The sequence below is a fragment of the Carettochelys insculpta genome, chromosome 6 (assembly GCF_033958435.1).
Source record: "Carettochelys insculpta isolate YL-2023 chromosome 6, ASM3395843v1, whole genome shotgun sequence".
In the NCBI taxonomy this organism is placed as follows: Eukaryota; Metazoa; Chordata; order Testudines; family Carettochelyidae; genus Carettochelys; species Carettochelys insculpta.
The window spans coordinates 32,364,956-32,384,056 of record NC_134142.1 but is presented as its reverse complement, the minus strand read 5'-3'; the positions used below and the strand labels follow the sequence as shown (position 1 = coordinate 32,384,056).

The 19,101-nt window shown below is 40.7% G+C and overlaps 1 protein-coding gene across 5 annotated transcripts in view; it reads right to left on the bottom strand.

Moving 5' to 3' along the window:
* TTC7B (tetratricopeptide repeat domain 7B) overlaps positions 1–19,101 on the bottom strand; it is a 265,844-nt gene that overhangs the window by 157,528 nt on the left and 89,215 nt on the right. For all 5 annotated transcript variants that reach the window (XM_074996636.1, XM_074996633.1, XM_074996637.1 and 2 more), the window contains 2 exons: positions 15,416–15,479; positions 9,970–10,107 (listed from right to left, as the gene is read on the bottom strand). In XM_074996636.1, coding sequence (XP_074852737.1) covers positions 9,970–10,107; positions 15,416–15,479 — 202 coding nt within the window. The remainder of the gene's footprint in view (positions 1–9,969; positions 10,108–15,415; positions 15,480–19,101) is intronic.

Sequence of the window (19,101 nt, the reverse complement as noted above, 5' to 3'; positions counted from 1 at the left end):
CACATCTAAGAGGGACACTGTCCATGAAGCACTAGATTCACTTAGAATAAATTGGGAAACTCTTCAGAGGCAAAAGGCCACTTTCAGTAGAAAAAGGGAACTTAATTAGCATAGAATTAGAAAACTTGAGATTTGTCTATTATGTTTATTTCCTTGAGTAACTTGCAGTTGCTTTTCCTTACTATTTATTTTTGACTCTACGATTTTTCTATTAAGCAAACTTTTTGTTTATTTTTACCTTCTGTTGTGGAGGAGGACAAGATGTTCATCAAAGATGCCAAGATTAGTGATAGGGTATGCCAGATATGGAGAGATACTGCTATGCAGATTTGACTGGTTAAAAGGGAGATGGTCAAAGAGTTTGATATATTCCCAGAAGAAAATGTAAAACTCCTTGCTTTGGGAAATTTTGATGTCACAGAATTCTTAGCCCACATAAAGCTGGAACAGGAGGGATAAAAAAATATGATCTGAAAGTGGATATTTGGGATAGTATCTTTGCAGACATTTTGGATGGACAAGATTATATCTGCATCTAAAGTTATTAATGTGATAATCCACAATGAGAAAGCATCCCTTTGCCTGATCTTGAGGAGAAAGAGACAGAAATAACAGTGAAAGACAATCTGCCTGAACTCCAGAGTGGAAAACACTGCCTGGGAGAGCAAATCACTCCGTTCACTGAAGGAGCCCTCCAAATCAATCAGAGGTAAGGAGCCTTTGTTTGTAACGAGTACATGGATACTTCCTAACGAGCATTAGCAATACCCTTGCAAAGGATAAGAGGAGGTTTTTAACAGAAGAAAGTAAGATATTTGGGGAGGCCCCAACATGAAAGAACAGTGGCCCCCAGGAGGCCAACCAACAACTCATAATGCTCAAAACGAACAGAGCAGCATTAAAGTAAAAGCTCAGTTATCCAGCACACAGAAAACTGGCACATCTGGTTAAATGGCATGCTGTCGGCTGGGTGACCAGCTAGGGCTGGCTGCCACAGGCCAGCTATCACAGGGCTGGTTACCCAGCCGGGGCAAGCTGCCACAGTTGCCACAGGGCTGGTTACCCAGCTAAGGCTGGGTGCTGTGGGTCTGGTTAGCCAGGTAGGGCCAGTTGAGCTGGCTGGCTGCCCTGCTGGGGCCATGGGAGTGGAGCCAGTTGCCTGCTACCTGTTGGGCTGCCAGCTCCAGCTTGAATATCCAGCACATTTTATTATCTGGCATTCTTGGCTCCCTTGGGATGCCAGATAAAAAAGCTCGTACCACACTGCAGTTAATCTGTAACTAGCCATTCAACGGACATCTAAAAGTATAAAGGACATTTGAATGGCTTCAAATGAATTTTTAATGGCCCAGTACCCAGGTGGACATAAAGGGATATTGTAAATCCTGTGACTTGTGACAAAGGCAGAAAGAGACTAGAAGTCTTCACAAAGCCCCATTAAAAACTGGCTAATTTTGACCTTGTACAAAAAGCTGTTAATCTCTCCCAACTGCTCAACAAGATTTACTAGGACTCTGTAGAGAGGAATTTTGTATAATGGTATTAGAAGTCTTACAAAATAAAAAGTAGTGTACCCAGTATACCAAGAAAAAGCATAAATGATTGAAACTAAATACTCAGGGCCCATATTGCGATGCACTTCCCCACAATTTTCTTTACTTATTTGCTACATCACAAAATTCAGCAACTCACAATTGATTCCAATATATGTAAACTTATGTAGTTCTAAGTTTAGAGATCAGACATTAAAAAGAGCTGAATATCATTGTATTTAAGCTAACTTGAATGAAATTATTATTCAAATTGTGTGAAATATAGCACGGGGAGAAGAAGCAGAAATATTAAAATTACATTGCAGATAATTCTACAACAAAAGGATAGCCAGTAACATACTGTTCTCAGAAGTGACCTAAGTATCTTTCACTCCAACTGACAAGGAACTGTACTGCTATATTTGGGATTTAATATAGTTTAAGCATTAGTTAAGCCATCTATACCTATCTTATAGAACTGGAAGGGACCTTCAGAGGTCCTCGCAGCAGAACCTATCACCACCCCTGACAGATCTACAGATTTTTTTTTAATTTACTTGCCCCATATCCCTAAATGGCCCCCTCAAGGATTCAACTCACCACCCTAGGTTTAAGCAGGTCAGTGCCCAACCACGCAGAGCTGTGCACCATGCGCTCATCACTACACAAGACACATACCCCACCCCAAATAAATTCAGTGAACTTACAATCAAAGGCTCCAAGGTGGTCTACAAACACGAATAAAAATTATTCAAGATAACTGAGTCCAAAGCAGACTGCAGAGTTACAAATGGATCTCACTAAACTGGGTGAATGGGTGAGAAAATGGCACATGAAATTCTATGCCGAAAAATGGAAGGTACTGAAAAACATCATTCCAACTATACTTACAAAATGATGGGATCTAAATTAGCTATTACCATTCAAGAAAGAGACCTTGGCATCTTAGTGGATACTTCTCTGAAACTATCCACACATGAGCTTTTTTTGACTATTTCTGCACAACATTATGAGCCATTATGAAAAAGACAGGTAGTAAGACAGGAAATATAATTCCACTATATAAATCCAAGGTACACCCACATCTTGAATACTGCATGCAGCTCTCGTCACCCCATCTCAAAAAGTGAGATTAGCGTTGGGAAGGCACTGAGAAGGACAACAAAGATGATTAACTGACTAGATCAGCTTCCATATGAAGAGAGATCACAAAGACTAGAAATCTTCATCTTTGGAAAGATATGACTAAGATGGGGACATGACAGAAATCTGTAACATCATGAATGGCATAGAGAAAACAAATAAGGAAGGATTATTTATGTTTTCACATAACACAAAAACTACAGGGTCACTCAGTAAAATTGAAAGGCAAAAGGTTTAAAACAAACCAAAGGAAGTTCTTCACCACATGACATACAGTTAACTTGTGGAACTTCTTTCTGGGGATGTTGTAAAGCCACAACTACAACTGGGTTACAAATAATTAAACAGATTCATGGAGCATGGATTCAACAGAATTTGGTGGTGATGGGGGACTTCAACTATCCAGGTATATGTTGGGAAACTAATACAGCAGGGGACAGACTGTCCATTAAATTCTTGGATTGCATTGCAGACAACTTTTTATTCCAAAAGGTTGAAAAAACTACCAGGGGGAAAGCTGTTCTAGATTTAATTTTAACAAGTAGGGAGGAAATTATTGAGAATTTGAAAGTGGAAGGATGCTTGGGTGAAAGTGATCATGAAATCATAGAGTTCACAATTCTAAGGAAGGGTAGAAGGGAAAACAGTACAATAGAGATAATGGATTTCAGGAAGGCAGATTTTGGTAAACTCAGACAGCTGGTAGGTCAGGTCCCATAGGAAGCTAAACAGAGGGGAAAAACGACTGAGGAGAGTTGGCAGTTTTTCAAAGGGACATTATTAAGGGCCCAAAAGCAAGCTACCCGCTGCATAGGAAAGATAGAAAACATGGCAAAAGACTGCCTTGGCTTAACCAGGAGATCTTGCATGATCTCAAACTAAAAAAGGAATCGTATAAGAAATGGAAACTACGACAAATTACAAAGGACGAATATAGGCAAACAACACGAGCATGCAGGAGTAAGATTAGAAAGGCTAAGGCACACAATGAGCTCAAACTAGCTACAAGCATAAAGGGAAACAAGAAGGCTTTTTACAAATACATTGGTAACAAGAGGAAGACCAAGGAGAGGGTAGGGCTGTTGGTCAGTGAGGAGGGAGAAACAGTAACAGGGAATTTGGAAATGGCAGAGACGTTTAATGATTTCTTTGTTTCGGTCTTCACTGAGAAATCTGAAGGAATGCCTGATATAGACAATGCTAGTGAAAAAGGGGTAAGTTTAGAAGTTGTAATAAGAAAAGAACAAATTACAATTTACTTAGAAAAATTAGATGTCTGCAAATCACCAGGGCCTGATTAAATGCATCCTAAAATACTCAAGGAGCTGATAGAAGAGGTATCTGAGCCTTTAGCAATCATTTTTTGGAAAATCATGGGAGACGGGACAGATTCCAGAAGACTGGAAAAGGGCAAATATAGTACCCATTTATAAAAAGGGGAACAAGAATAACTCGGGAAACTACAGGCCAGTCAGCTATACTTCTGTGCCAGGAAAGATAATGGAGCAGGTAATTAAAGAAATCAGCTGCAAGCAGTTGGAAGGTGGTAAGGTGATAGGGAACAGCCAGCATGGTTTTGTTAAAAACAGATCATGTCAAACCAATCTAATAGCTTTCTTTGATAGAATAATGAGCCTTGTGGAGAAGGGAGAAGTGGTGGATGTGGTATACCTAGACTTCAGTAAAGCATTTGACACGGTCTCACATAATATACTTACCAATAAACTATGCAAATACAACTTAGATGGGGCTACTATAAGGTGGGTGAACAACTGGCTGGATAACTGTACCCAGAGAGTGGTTATTAATGGTTTTCAATCCTGCTGGAAAAGTATAACTAGTGGGGTTCCGCAGGGGTCTGTTTTAGGACCGGTTCTGTTCAATATCTTCATTAACAATTTAGATATTGACAGAGAAAGTACACTTATTAAGTTTGCAGATGATACCAAGCTGGGATGGGTTGCAACTACTTTGGAGAATAGGGTCATAATTCAAAAGGATCTGGATAAACTGGAGAAATGGGCTGAGGTAAACAGGATGAAGTTTAATAAGGACAAATGCAAAGTGCTCCACTTAGGAAGGAACAATCAGTGTCACACATACAGAATGGGAAAGGACTGCCTAGGAATGAGTACAGCAGAAAGGAATCTAGGGGTTACAGTGGACCACAAGCTAAATATGAGTCAACAGTGTGATGCTGTTGCAAAAAAAGCAAACATGGTTCTAGGATGCATTAACAGGTATGTTGTGAACAAGACACGAGAAGTCATTCTCCCGCTCTACTCTGTGCTGGTTAGGCCTCAGCTGGAGTATTGTGTCCAGTTCTGGGCACCGCAGTTCAGGAAGGATGTGGAGAAATTGGACAGGGTCCAGAGGAGAGCAACGAGAATGATCAAAGGTCTAGAGAACATGACCTATGAAGAAAGGCTGAAAGAATTGGCCTTGTTTAGTTTGGAAAAGAGAAGATTGAGGGGGGACATGATAGCAGTTTTCAGGTATCTAAAAGGGTGTCATAAGGCAGAGGGAGGGAACTTGTTCTTCCTTGCCTCTGAGGATAGAACAAGAGGCAATGGACTTAAACTGCAGCAGGGGAGGTTCAGGATGGACATTAGGAAAAAGTTCCTAACTGTCAGGGTGATCAAACACTGGAACGAATTGCCAAGGGAGGTGGTAGAATCTCCATCACTGGAGATATTTAAGAAGAGGTTAGATAGATGGCTTTCAGGGATGGTCTAGAAAGTGCTTGGTCCTGCCATGAGGGCAGGGGGCTGGACTCGATGGCCTCTCGAGGTCCCTTCCAGTCCTACTCTTCTATGATTCTATGATAGTTAAAATCAATTACAGTTTAGTGTAGGTTTCATAAGTCAGCCATTGGTATTTAGTTGTTAGTCACCCTTGTTAATTTATTGTGCAGGTGGGTCGAAACAGTGGAGGCTCAGCCTCCCGCTTCCCCGAGTCTACCCTGCACCTGTCCTATTCCCTTTTCCCTATCCTGATTCTCCAAGCCCCAGCTGGGGAGGCCAAAGACACTCACTCAGCTGGGAGGAGGCCTTAGAAGGCACAGCCCTAAGGTCTCCAATAGGTCGGATTAGCAACCCGGCCAGAGCGCGTGTGGGGTGGGGAGGAGTGCCCTTCCCCCGCTCGGAGCTAAAATTAACAAAGCTCCTTATACCTCTTTCCTAAAAGTTTTCCTTAACCTCACTCTTTTGCCTTCCGGTTCAATAAAAACTAAGTTACAGGTCTGACTTCATGGATTTATTAGTGGCAACTGTAAGTGTTTAAACAAAATATCACTATTATAAATTGTTTAAGTGTTGCCGTCTTCGTCAGCTTGTTGTTAACTCTTTTAATAAATATTTAGTTTAACCAAGTCTATACCTAAAGCCTTCCTCTTTTGCCTCAACCTTGCCCTGGTAGCCAGCCACTGCCTCCCAGGGGGAAGTTTCACCGTACAGCGGTAAGGGTACGTGCACAACCCCAGGTCTCCCTGCCAAAGGTGGGTGGGGGTGGTCTGCAGAGGGGCAGGGTGGCCTTACGTCGCCGGGTCTCCGCTGTCCCTCCTTACCATCTCAGGCCTAGGCCCTTGAGGATTCGGACAACTGGTGTCTGGGAGCCTCGCCCCCAGTTGCGCTAGCTGGGGCTGCCCAGAGCGGGTAGAGAGGTTAGCAATTCCCCCTTTTAGCACCGACAGTACATAGAACTCAAAAATGACTGATCTTTCAAAATAATGTTGGTTAAGAAAAAAATTCTGTTGCTCATCAAAATACTAAAACTGTTTTCCACAAAACCATATTGATTAATCGAATTTAAAATGTGACATTACCACAGAGTGAAATCAATTTGAATGGATTGTTACTGTTTTTATAGATGTTGTATTCATTGAGATGAGTGTTGTATTTACTAAAACAGAATTCAGAAGTTAGGTTTCCTATTTCTTTCTTGTTAAATATATTGTCTTCTCACTTGATGCAGATAACAGCAGGGTTGAAGTACCATAGTTTAAATACACAATTTTAGGAAAGTTTCAGTACTCATTGCAAAATCGTGACCTACTTTTTGATTCCCTCTCTCCCTCTTCTCCCCCTCCACCCCCCTCCGATTTCAATCAAGCACAATTCCCAGAAAATGGGACATTTGACAGTCACCGGCAAATAAAAGATCAAATATTTTCCCGTCAGCTCACTCATGCTTTTCTTCCTCAATACCAACAGCACTCTACCTCTAGCTCCAGGGCCACTGTGTCTGTTATTGTCTTTAACAGCAGTCATTTTGGTAGAGGCCTGGAATATACACAAACAAGCTCAGTGACATTCACAAACATTCGCAAAATATGTTGGAAAGCATGTCACTGTAATTAAGATTCTGCATTATATTGTGAGGGAGCCTAATATATTGTGCGAAAAGCATTTCCTTACCATCTGGAGGTAGGAGAAAGTTCACTGAAACTATGAAATGTACTTTGTCACTGAAAGCATATTGTATGGGTATGGTTAAGAGGTGGCCCACAATTTACTAATTCTTTGTTTCTGTCAGGATTTGCCTTTGGGGATGTCACGTTTACTTAACCTCAAATCTCCAACCTCAATTCTTTCAGCATCAAGTTCTTGGTTATGGAATAAAAAACTAAAAGCATGGCTGAAATCATCCTCCCAGTTCTCTGCACTAGAGTCCTTCTGTTGGCTGGATGACTGGTCACTGAACTTCAAGGACTTTCCAATCAAATATCAGAGAATTACAGGTTTCCTGCTATGTTAACTACCAGATAATCTAGCCAGAGCCAATTTTTCAAGGTCCTGGATAAACACTTGCAGCAGATATGTGAGACTGATAGCAATGACTATACATCAGCAGATATGATATACAGAACCATGATATACTAAATACAGCTCTGAAGTTCTAAAACCAATGAAAAAAAATCTATTAGTAGGTAATGATAATAAGGAATTTTAAAATTCCAGAGAGTAGATTAAAAAGTAGATTTAGTAGACATTAAAGAGGAACTAGTAAAAATAAGCACTTTTAAATATGAAGGTCAGGACAACTCAGCACCAAAAAGAATTTTAAAGATGGAAAGTGGTAGATGTCTACTTTCACGCAGTCCATCCACATTGTTAAATAGGAAACCAGGATGAACATCATCTGACCAATGACCAAACATTAACTGTCACCCTTCCAATCAAAGGTGTAACAAAATTAGACTTTTCAGGGCAAATGTTCTAGGCAGATTGGACCTGATGTAAAGAGCTGCCAACTGAATGCTGAAGACTTCTCATGATCCAAGTGGGACTACCAGGAGAAAAGTCTGAAGACTGCCACCATCTCTGTCTTCACACTCCAGAAACCTATCCCACAAAGAAAAAGCCTGTTGCTACAAAATCAATTGCTATAAACCATATAAAATGCAGTTTCTCATCCAGGGACTTACAGCAAGATTGTGAATGACCCTTTAGCTTGTCAGGATCTCTCCAAGAGGCCCAAACATGCTGTTGATTTTGTCTCCGTAGGTGAAAGAGAGAGAACCTGGAGTTTTGTGCTCTTCTCCTTTACAGTTCAGTGAACTTTTAAGTAGATTCCTCTGACAATTACGCCTCAAAACAAGGTTTTCTAACTATGTGGTAGGTGAGATGGAGTCGTGTGATGAAGCACATTCAGTACTCTCCCCCTTCACATGTGTATGCTGAAATGGCAATTTCCTGTGATTTCCGCCATCTCCTCCCTATGCTGTCTCTAGAACCCTGTTTATTTTTATGTGTATCCTGAAGTAAACAGACATTCATTTATTTTAAGATAGATCAGATTAACAATTTTTGCCCAGGAGAAACTGTGTGATTTTCAACGTGTTCTAACATAATACTGGGGGATTTCATAACTCAGTTTTCAAATGATATCTTAGAAAGCATATGTTGTACAGAAGATTATTACAACAGTGTGTACAGTATAAATACAGAGGTGCTTCCAGTGGCAACATTTTACTGAGCTCTTTCTTTGTGTGATAGATTAGAACATCTCTCAGTGAAACAATTCATTGTATACTCTTGACTGAAACACAGACAGCCAAGAGCTCTTCCATGTATATGATGAATGTAGAGACCCAAAACTGGAAAACTCTCCTGGAAGCACTGGATGCAGCAAGGTGGAAATAATGGCCCAAATGAGAAGACAGTCTGACTTTCACACACACAAGCAGATGCTTCTTGAATCTGCTGAAACATCTATAGGCTGCACATCTCTTTCGTTGCATTCAGCTGTAGGTGAATGACAATGCTATCACTGCTAAACTTTTGTGGACATTAAAACAACCCGTGGACAAACTCTAATACAGACAAGTCCAGCATCAGCTCCTGCAAATGAGGTCCACATACTCTTCATTAACTGTAGTTTGGACTGCTCGCATTGGGAGAGTTATGCAAATAGCCTGGGTCCACTGACATGAAAATGGATCACCATTCCAAACCATTCTGTTACTATAAAAATGGATGGTCACCAACATCCTGGAAATCAGTGAAAACATCCCATGGGATGAGAAGCCAAAGTTCTTGCAATTCTAAAACCTGCAAAACTTACTCATAACCTTTCTAGTAATAGGGCAATCACCTGCTTGAGAACCACCTACAGGTGTATGAGTCAGAACCAACTCTGGCCAGCTGCAGATATCAGCTGACGTAAGAACAAGCTGGTTTTTGACTCCACAGATATTACTGTGACCTGTCCTGGGCTTCACTACGAACACCATAGACGAATACAATTTTCACCTGTCAGCAGCATGTGACCTAGTCTCGAAATAATGGATTACGACTCAAACTGGACCAAGTGATCCCCCCTTTTTATATAATTAAATAAGACTCCAGGCACGTCCTATTTCCATAGTAGAGAGGTGAAGAGCCAATCAGGGAGAGGCTCATTATTAGCTATATAAGAGCAAGATATTTATCATTAGTATTATTATTATTATTATTCATTTCACACCCTTTCAGAATTTTAGAGCAGTGCCAATGCTATGCAAGGAAAGAGGTAAATTATATAAAATACTTACCTCAAAAGAAATAGTTTCATAAATTCCTTTCTAGCCTTTCACTAAAGAGGACTTATTTATAATACAATTATTACTTCAGAAGCTATTATATAAAATTGTTAGAGCCTTTTACTGCAACGCAACTGAACAGATTAGTAAATTCATGACAGTTTTTGTGTGCAAATTACAACAGATAGTTTTGTTATCTACATTTCATATACTTTAGCGGTTGGAAACAAACTGAAAACATGGCACTAGAACTATTTACTATCACAGACATACCTCTGATAACATTTCATATTGGCCTCTTCTCCCTAAGGCAATTGTAAGTAAATCGTAGACCACAGATGCACTTTGCAAACTTATGATGCGATCATTTTTGTGCTCTGGTATTCTGCTCAATACAGCATCGCGGTTAGCCTGTAAAACAGCACCAAGAAAAAACCTAAGGGGTTAGTCTAATTTGACTAACATCTTGATTCTGGCCATTATTAATATGTTTCACCATACCAATCATCACAGGAAGCAGGTGAAAAAACAAGATAGCAACTGCTGCTCATTTTGCATTTGATTATTTGTATTTGAACAAAAGACTGTTTGATGCAATTTCTCACACTACAGGTTGCACCCTTCTGTTATGGCATGGTCAAGACCTGTCAGGTCCCAAACAAGAGAAGTTGCTGGACCAGGGGAGGTACAGGGCTTCTGCCCCTCCAGGAAGCCCTAGGCCCCCCAGGCTGCTGAGGCCCCAAGGTTCACAGGGCAGGCAGGGGCCCTGTCGCTCAACTCACGCTGCCGTGAGGTAGGCAGGAGCTCCAGCACCAGCACCAGCCGCGTACTTTCTCATCCTAGGACATCCTCCTGGACCACAGATGTTGGTGGATGAAAGAGTACCAGATTTGAGAGCTGCAACCTGTACTTTTTGTGAGGGATTTAATATACAAATTAACCCAAATCCAACGTTTCTGTCACAGATCTACTTTCACTGTTGTGTCCTGTGTATAAAACAATTAATTAATTTTGTTTAAGATTATTTAAGTTGAGGCTGTGCATTGAGGTTTGACTGCCATAATTAGTCCTTTATTGTCTGTTGCAACAAAATAAGATACTACTTTGCTGATTAACAGGCTATTGGGGTCTTTCATCCCTTCTTTCAAAGAGGGTGCCATTTTCATTTCAGTTACTGAAAGACATTTCACTTCTGAAGGTCATGATGACAATGTTCTACCTCTGGGACGAATAAATTGTCTCCTCCAAAGATAACCCCCACCAGTACAAATCAATGTATAACCCAAAAGGGCCTATGCCAAGCAGCTCATCCTATGTCTCAAGGGTAGCACAGAAATGTGTGCATATTGATAATATCCTGCACTTCTAATTTAACATTCATCCGAAGGACTTCAATATATTTTACAAAGATGAACGAATTACAACAACCCTTTCCAAAAATAAGCAGGCAGATCATGCCAACTTACCCCGGTAAACAGAAGAAGTCTCTCTCCATCTTAGAGCACAGATAAAATTCAAGTCTTCTGATACCCTATGCTACGACATAACAAAAAGACCACTTGTGCTCCACTGTCTAGAACTTAAAAAAGCTACCTCAAAACTAACCTCTCCTATTCGCCATCACATAGGCACCAATTCCCTGGGTGCTCCATGACTAAAATTCACGAAGCCCTCCCCCAGTGTCTCTTGCCCACTAGTGGCCTCATTGGCCAACTCCTCTTCAGTGTTTGTGGAGCACCATGGACAATTGATTTGTGATATTCAGGAAGCTCTGGAGGATGAATCTGGGGGAGGAGGCAAAGTAAGAAGAGGCATGGTGGGGCATGGGGGAAAGAGTGAAATTGGACTGGCATGAAGCCTGGGGAAGTGGTGGAATGAGGGAGTAACAGCTTATGAGCTGGAGTCGGAAGAGGCAGTGTCTTGGTGGAAGAGGCACAGATTGGGACCTGGACTAGAGTTGGGGGGGGGGTCCAGCAACCCCTGACTAGAGGGGAGATCAATGCCTATGCTTCATCACATCCTATTATCACAAAACCATGAATGTGAATATACTTTATCTTGATGCCCTCTAATTCTACATGTTCCTGCCAGTACAAGTGTCACTGGTCTAGACTATCAACTTGAATTTGTATGGATTACTATAGTACGAAAAATTAAAAATCTGAACCTACCAGTTTTTTTTTTCCTTTTTTTAAATTTTGTCTAAACATTATTGACAGTCAGTGGAATCTCTAGGGAACTGAAGAACAAGCTGACAACTGCATTTCTTCACCTATTAATATCATCTAGCTAGAAAACATTATTTTTAGCAACTTTTCATTATTACTTTAGTTTCACTTCCGTATAGGTTTGAAGATTCATATTAGAAGTCAGAATGGACAGCTTAAAGTTTTTTTTCCCTCAAAGGGAGATGAAAAATTACACATTAAATTACAATGTGCCTTTTATCTATTTTAATTAGCCAGTGTTTTAGGTTCTGAAGACAAGATGAAAAAGACAATAAAAACATGATAATCATATGTTATGGAGTAAATTTTTAAAGTGGGGAGTTAAACCCACAAATAATTCATTAGTTGTGAACTTAAATACCTACACCTTCCTTTGAAAATACACCCACATATATGTAGAGGAATTTGTTGTCTTTTGATCGACAAGTATTTGGTGTTTATTTCCCACACCGTACAAATATTTAGTCAGGTTCAAAATTCCTTACTTCTATGGTTGCATATGTAATCATGGTCACACCCTGTCAGTGGCACTAACTGGCACTGAGTGCTTGCTGCCTCACAAGTGTAGTCAGCCATAACACAAACACTGCTACTGGTATCACAGCAGGCTGTACCAGCATGAGGGTAGGGAGAATTCTCCCACCCTAAATATTAAAAACAAATTTAAAATTAATTGATGGAGAAAAAGAACCACCATATACATACATATGATTATGTTAAAGGCTCAGTGTCTCAGAACTGCTTAGTTGTCTGATACCCTACAGGATTACATAGATAAGCAAAACAAGGGTAGGCATGTATTCAGTATGTGTGGGGGCCAGAGTACAAAGCCACCTTACAATAGCAGCAGTGACAATATTTCAGCTGGCTCTCTGCACCACGCATGAGAGTCCTGTGGTAGCAGCAGTCAGTATAACTACCACAATGCTAAATAACAAAAAGACACTTCCTTCTCTTAAATGTAAAAGAATCATGGCACTTTCAAATCACAGTTATATCTTTCTGAAAATTCTTTTTTTAAAGATTACAATTTAAGCATTACCCAAAGTGCTCATTCTGATCACAGACAGAATGAGGGGAAATTCAAGGTCTCCCAAAAATTGATTACTGGAAATTATCTACTCAGGAGAACATGCAATTTCTGGAAATATTCTGCATCAGAACTGTACCAAGTATGAAGAAGGATGGTAGCGATACCGATATTTATGAACTATGATATTAAAATATGTTTTTTTCAGTGACATAGAAGTAGTAAAAATACTTACATATTTTTAAAATAAATTATCAAAATAACCATTTTTACCATACACTGCAATAAACAAAAAGTACCTAGGTGCTTTTGAAAATTGTAGTGTTCAGTTTGTCTGAGCAGGGGAAAAGTTTCAGATTCACATACAAAAGCCACATCTACACAGCCCCCTCTCTTCTGGATATTCAAATGAGATGCAGATTTAAACATCTTGCACATCATTTGCATATTCCTGCGAGATTTCGCTTCTGGAAGAGCCCCTTCTGGAAAGTACTGAGACATGTAGACAGGGCCCTTCTGGAAGGAACCCCTCCGCCTTCCAAAAACCACCTAATTCCTCAAATGTTTGAGGCACAAGATATTCAAATCCAGGCCTTGCTTGAATATTGTCCTTTGCTCATTATCATGCCCCTTGTGGAATTCTGCACACAATACTTGTAAAAGTCTGCAAACTTCTGCCTATTGGTCAAAAATACAATATATTTATACCCATTTCAATGATTTTGATAACTTATTTCAAACAACCTGTCAACAAGTGTGTCTGCAACAATATGGACAGCAAAAAAGATTTAGGAAATTTTTTTGATAAATAGATTCTTTACCAGACATACTAACACAGGACTCTAAGTAACAATTCCTTTAAACTACAGCACGGAACCTTACTTCTTGCACTCTTCAGAAACAAAGCAAAGATTTGAAGTAGTCAGAAGGTAACAGAGGAGCTGAATAAGACGGAAGTAATTGCTGGGAAGGAACCTGGGTATGAACTTCTAGGGTTGTTGGGTATGGGTGAGAAGAGTATAGAACAGATTATTGTGGGGGTGGTGAGTGATAGGGAGTGTCTCCATGCACACTGTGGCTGATTTCTGGTCTCTCCCATTCAATCTGGCACATCTGCCAATGTTTCCATGCGTCCCTGCACTCCCTCTGTTACCATGTGTCCCTCAATGCCCACTGAGACACTGTCTCCACCTCTCCCTGTTCCCATGTATCTCTGAGTCCCCACTCGGCCACTGCTGTGTCCTCCCATGTGGCCCTGTATCTACTCCAATAATTACTATGAGTTCCTCCAGTCCTTTCGCGTCTGTTCTCCCATTCAGCTCTGCATCCCTTCTGAGGTACTTATATAGCCTTGCACCTCCCTCCCCCCATAGTCCTGATCCTCTGCTCCCATTCACCCCTGGCTCCAGTCTCCCCTCCTCCACTAGGAGTCCCTTTCTGACCCCTCAGCAGACCCACACTATCTGTTTCCCATATCCCCTGACCTAGCCTGACAGACACGAAGAAGAAAGCAGGCTCTTTAGCTTCCATACCACAGGTGGAACTGACTAGGGGCAGCTGCTGTGTTCTAGCACCAGAGTACCCTCTGGTGGGAAAAAGCACAGAAACTACAGAAGTTATTTTCTGCTGGGAGCTACGGCTCTGTTCTAGCACCACAGCATCCTCAGGTAGGCAAAAGGCACACTGGCAGCAACTTTAGAGGAGATGCTAGTTTCTGGGGGAAAAAAATGCATGGTATATGAAATGTGTGCATTTACAATGGTGGAGAACTGTCCCGGGAGTAAAAGATGTTGTATTGACTTGTTTTGAGAGCATGGGACATAACTGAGCTTGTACTGCTATGCTTCCAGTGTGGAGGTGATCAATGATTAGTACAGCAGTAGTGTGGCACCCTTTTAACAGGTGTCAGTAAAGGCACTGAAAGGAAAGAATCACAGGAGAAAAGAAAGGGATTCAAAACAAAACAAAAAACACAATACCCTATGATGCCTTATACCAACAATACGCCAATATCAAAATTTATTTGAAACTTGAGATCTGCATTTTAAAGCACACACAAATTGAATAGGTACATGGTATGTACTTTTTGTTTTTAGTGGTTATAACAACAAAAATGACGAATTTGCAAGCTTGCTTGGCTGAATGGCAGCAGCTGTTACAACAGGTGTTCACACTGATGTGATGCCAAGTGAAAGACCTGCTTTTTGGAACAGACACTACCTCTCCCCACATAACTAAAGGAAAGTTAGGTTGGACCTGGAGACAATGCACTTAGTCTCAAAAGAAAAGAGGAACTTAGAATCGTAATACTCTCATAGCACTTCTTGCAGGCCCCCTTTCAGAGTACTTCCAAGAGGAATTGCTCACTTAGTTTCCTAAGAGGAAATGAGACATACAAATGTGCTCAAAAGACAAATGAGAGAAATGACATAAAATGTTTTTAAACAACTGTTTAACTTACCATAGATTCACTAATCAGTAACAACAATAGGGCTTCTTCTGTATTTTCTTGAGGACAAAAAATGCTGTAAAAAAAAAAAAACTTTAATGTTTACTAAAATACACGTAGACAATATTGCTCTAACATCAAATGTTCACATGTTGTGATTATTATTAGATTTTTAATATCAAGAAAAGTAAAAATCCTTATACCATAATTTTAGTTTTGATTATTAGTTTTATTTCAATACTTTAATTTGCCTTAAAAAAGTTGGCAAAACAAAATGAACAGAAGCACCAGACTGATCAGAGTCGAAAACAAACAGTTCAAATCTTCCAAATACCATATAATTTGACAGCTATAAAAGTAACAGTATTCACAATTAAACAAACCTCTTACTGTACTTGTAAATGTGAATGAATTGTAATCACAGAAACAAGGGTGTGTTACAATAGACTGTCCCTCATCTTACAAGGATGTTTATTATATCTAACCAGTATTTGGACCCCCTTACATTATCTCCACATTGCATTTATTTAACGTTAGTTTCCCTGATTTTGTGCTTTTGGCCTTTTCTGCATATTATTACTTTCATCACTTCCTAAGCACTTAAAACACTGATTTCCAACTACTTAATTCTGAAGGCCCCTACCAGCCTATGCAGCAGATCACAGAATTACAGGGTTGGAAGGGACCTCAGGAGGTCATCTAGTCCAGCCCCATGCTTCAAGCAGGATCAACCCCTATCAAGTCATCCCAGCCGGGACTTAAAAACCTCAAGGGATGGAGAATTCACCACCTCTCTAGGCAACGCATTCCAATGCTTCACCACCCGCCTGGTGAAGAAGTTTTGCCTAATATCTAACCTACACCTTTCCCTCTTCAACTTCTGACCATTACTCCTTGTTCTGCCATCAGACACCACTGAGAACAATTTCTCACCCTCCTCTTTAGAGCTCCTCTTCAGGAAGTTGAAGGCTGCTATTAAATCACCTCTAAGTCATCTCTTCTCTAAACTAAACAAGCCCAAATCCCTCAGCCTATCCTCATAGGTCTTGTACTCCAGACCCTGAATCATTTTTATTGCCCTTCGCTGAACCTGCTCTAGCAAATCCACATCCTTATTATACTGGGGGGCCCAAAACTGGACACAATATTCCAGATGTGGCCTCAAAAGTGTCGAATAAAGAGGAATCACTACTTCCCTAGATCTGCTCGAAATGCTCCTCCTAATGCACCCCAGTATGCCGTTAGCTTTCTTGGCTACAAGGGCACACTGTTTACTCATATCCAGCCTTTCATCCACCATAACCCCTAGGTCCCTTTCCATCGTACTGCTGCTGAGCCAGTCGGTCCCCAGCCTGTAACAGTGTTTGGGATTCTTCCGCCCCAGGTGCAGGACTCTACACTTCTCCTTATTGAACCGCATCAGATTTCTTTTGGCCCAGTCCTCCAATTTATCCAGGTCCCTCTGGATTCTCTCTCTACCCTCCAACGTATCTACCTCTCCCCCTAGTTTTGTGTCATTTGCAAACTTGCTGAGGGTGCAATCCAGTCCCTCATCCAGGTCATTGATAAAGATGTTGAACAACACTGGCCCCAGAACCGAGCCTTGCGGCACTCCGCTTAAAACAGACCGCCATCCAGATATTGAGCCATTGACCACTACCCGTTGGGCCCAACAATCAAGCCAGCTTTCTATCCATCTTATAGTCCAAGGATCCAATCCATATTTCCTTAACTTATGGACAAGAATGTTGTGGGAGACCGTATCAAAAGCCTTGCTGAAGTCAAGATATATCACATCCACTGACTTCCTCATGTCCACAGAGCTTGTTACATAGTCATAGAAGCTGATCAGACTGGTGAGGCAGGACTTGCCCCTGGTGAATCCATGTTGGCTACTTTTGATCACTTTCCCCTCTTCCAAGTGCTTCAAAATGGCTTCCTTGAGGATTCCCTCCATTATTTTCCCAGGGATTGAGGTAAGGCTGAACGGTCAATAGTTCCCTGGATTGTCCTTCTTTCCTTTTTTAAAGATGGGCACTATGTTTGCCTTCTTCCAGTCATCCGGTATCTCCCCTGATTTCCAAGAGCCTTCAAGGATAATGGCCAAAGGTTCAGCAATAACCTCTGCCAATTCCCTCAGTACCCTGGGGTGCATTAAATCCAGACCCACAGACTTGTGCACATCTAGTTTTTCTCGATAGCGCAGAACTTGTTCCTTCCCCACAGATGGCTGCCCTCCACCTTCCCGTACTGCATCATCTAGGACCATCAAAGCAGTCATCCAGATACATTCCATAAGACCACATATCCCTTCTGGTGCAGGTGTGGGGAGTGAGGGATAAGATAAGTAAATTCTGTACCAGACACAGATAATATCCTTCTCCTCTCCCAAAGAAGAGGGAAACCAGACATCTGTTTACACATGACTTGCACATGACTTGTTTCCCGGTCTGTTGCTGGGCTAGTGCCCCCAAATACTGTTCTTTACTCAGAGCTGAAAGTTATTCTACAATTAAGCTCTTACTAATGAGCTAAATTTCTCTCCCACTAGTCGACACTGCCTCACAGGTATTATGGAATTTGCTTAAACTACACTGAATTACTGATAGGGAATTCAGGGATGTCTAAGATTTAGATATCTTTTATTTCTCAAAATGTATTTGGAAGTTTTCAAGCAGTTAAAGAAAAGTCTGAGCAGCAACGTGAGACAAAATGCCCAAATCTCACAAGAAATTTACCAGGAAATTGTGAAATAATTTTAGACATATAGCAGGTATGACTTCAAGAACAGTGGACCTCTCCCACTCCCCTTTAAAAAATAAAAACAGATGGCTCTTATCAATGCAAGCTCCTCTTCAAGTCTCTTTTTGGACATTAAAGTTAGGATACAAAAATATTTCCACGACAAACTATTTTTATGTAATAAAGAAGTTTCAACACACAGTTAAGACTGCTGCCATTACCAAAAGCTGTCAGAGACAGAACAACACATCTGTTAAGAAACTTGGCTTCATTATTCCTTTAAGGAAACACTTCAGAGAGGTGATATACAAACCTATAAATATTTCAGTACTTCTTTTAAAAGCTGACAGAAGAATTAACTGAGTTCCACTGACAAAAGTCCATACTGCTGAATGAAACGAAAATTAAAAGACAACCTGAGTTTGCGGATCTTGAGCCTTAACACAAATATTTTAATCTATGCCCATAATGTAAATGAATCTGTTGATTCTACCTCCAGTTGAAATAAATGGTAGTTATTTACTATTAACTAGAGCTTCTTTGGGAAGTGTAAACCCTATATGTATTACGTATATGGGTAAAAGAGCACGGGCGGTATAGATATTTGCAGTTTGCCATTCCAAAGGCTGAGTCTGCAGAAGAGGCTTGGATTAAAGTATAATGTCTTCTAAAAACAATACAAATGTCCAGTGTAGACACTTCCTGGAGAAATGCTACTGGAATTGCCGTGGCACCAGGAGGAGAGAAGTTAAGTGAGAGCAAAGGAGAATACATCCAGAAATCTACATAGAGCATTTCAGAACAGATACCGCTTGTCGCTGTGCTTGTTCTCTAACAGCAACATACAGTCTAGGTATTCTTCTAAATAGATTTATGCTTTGTAGGTAGAACCCAAGGTTCATATGACACTGAAGGACGATACCCACACATCAGAGTTACTTCAAAATAAATAATTC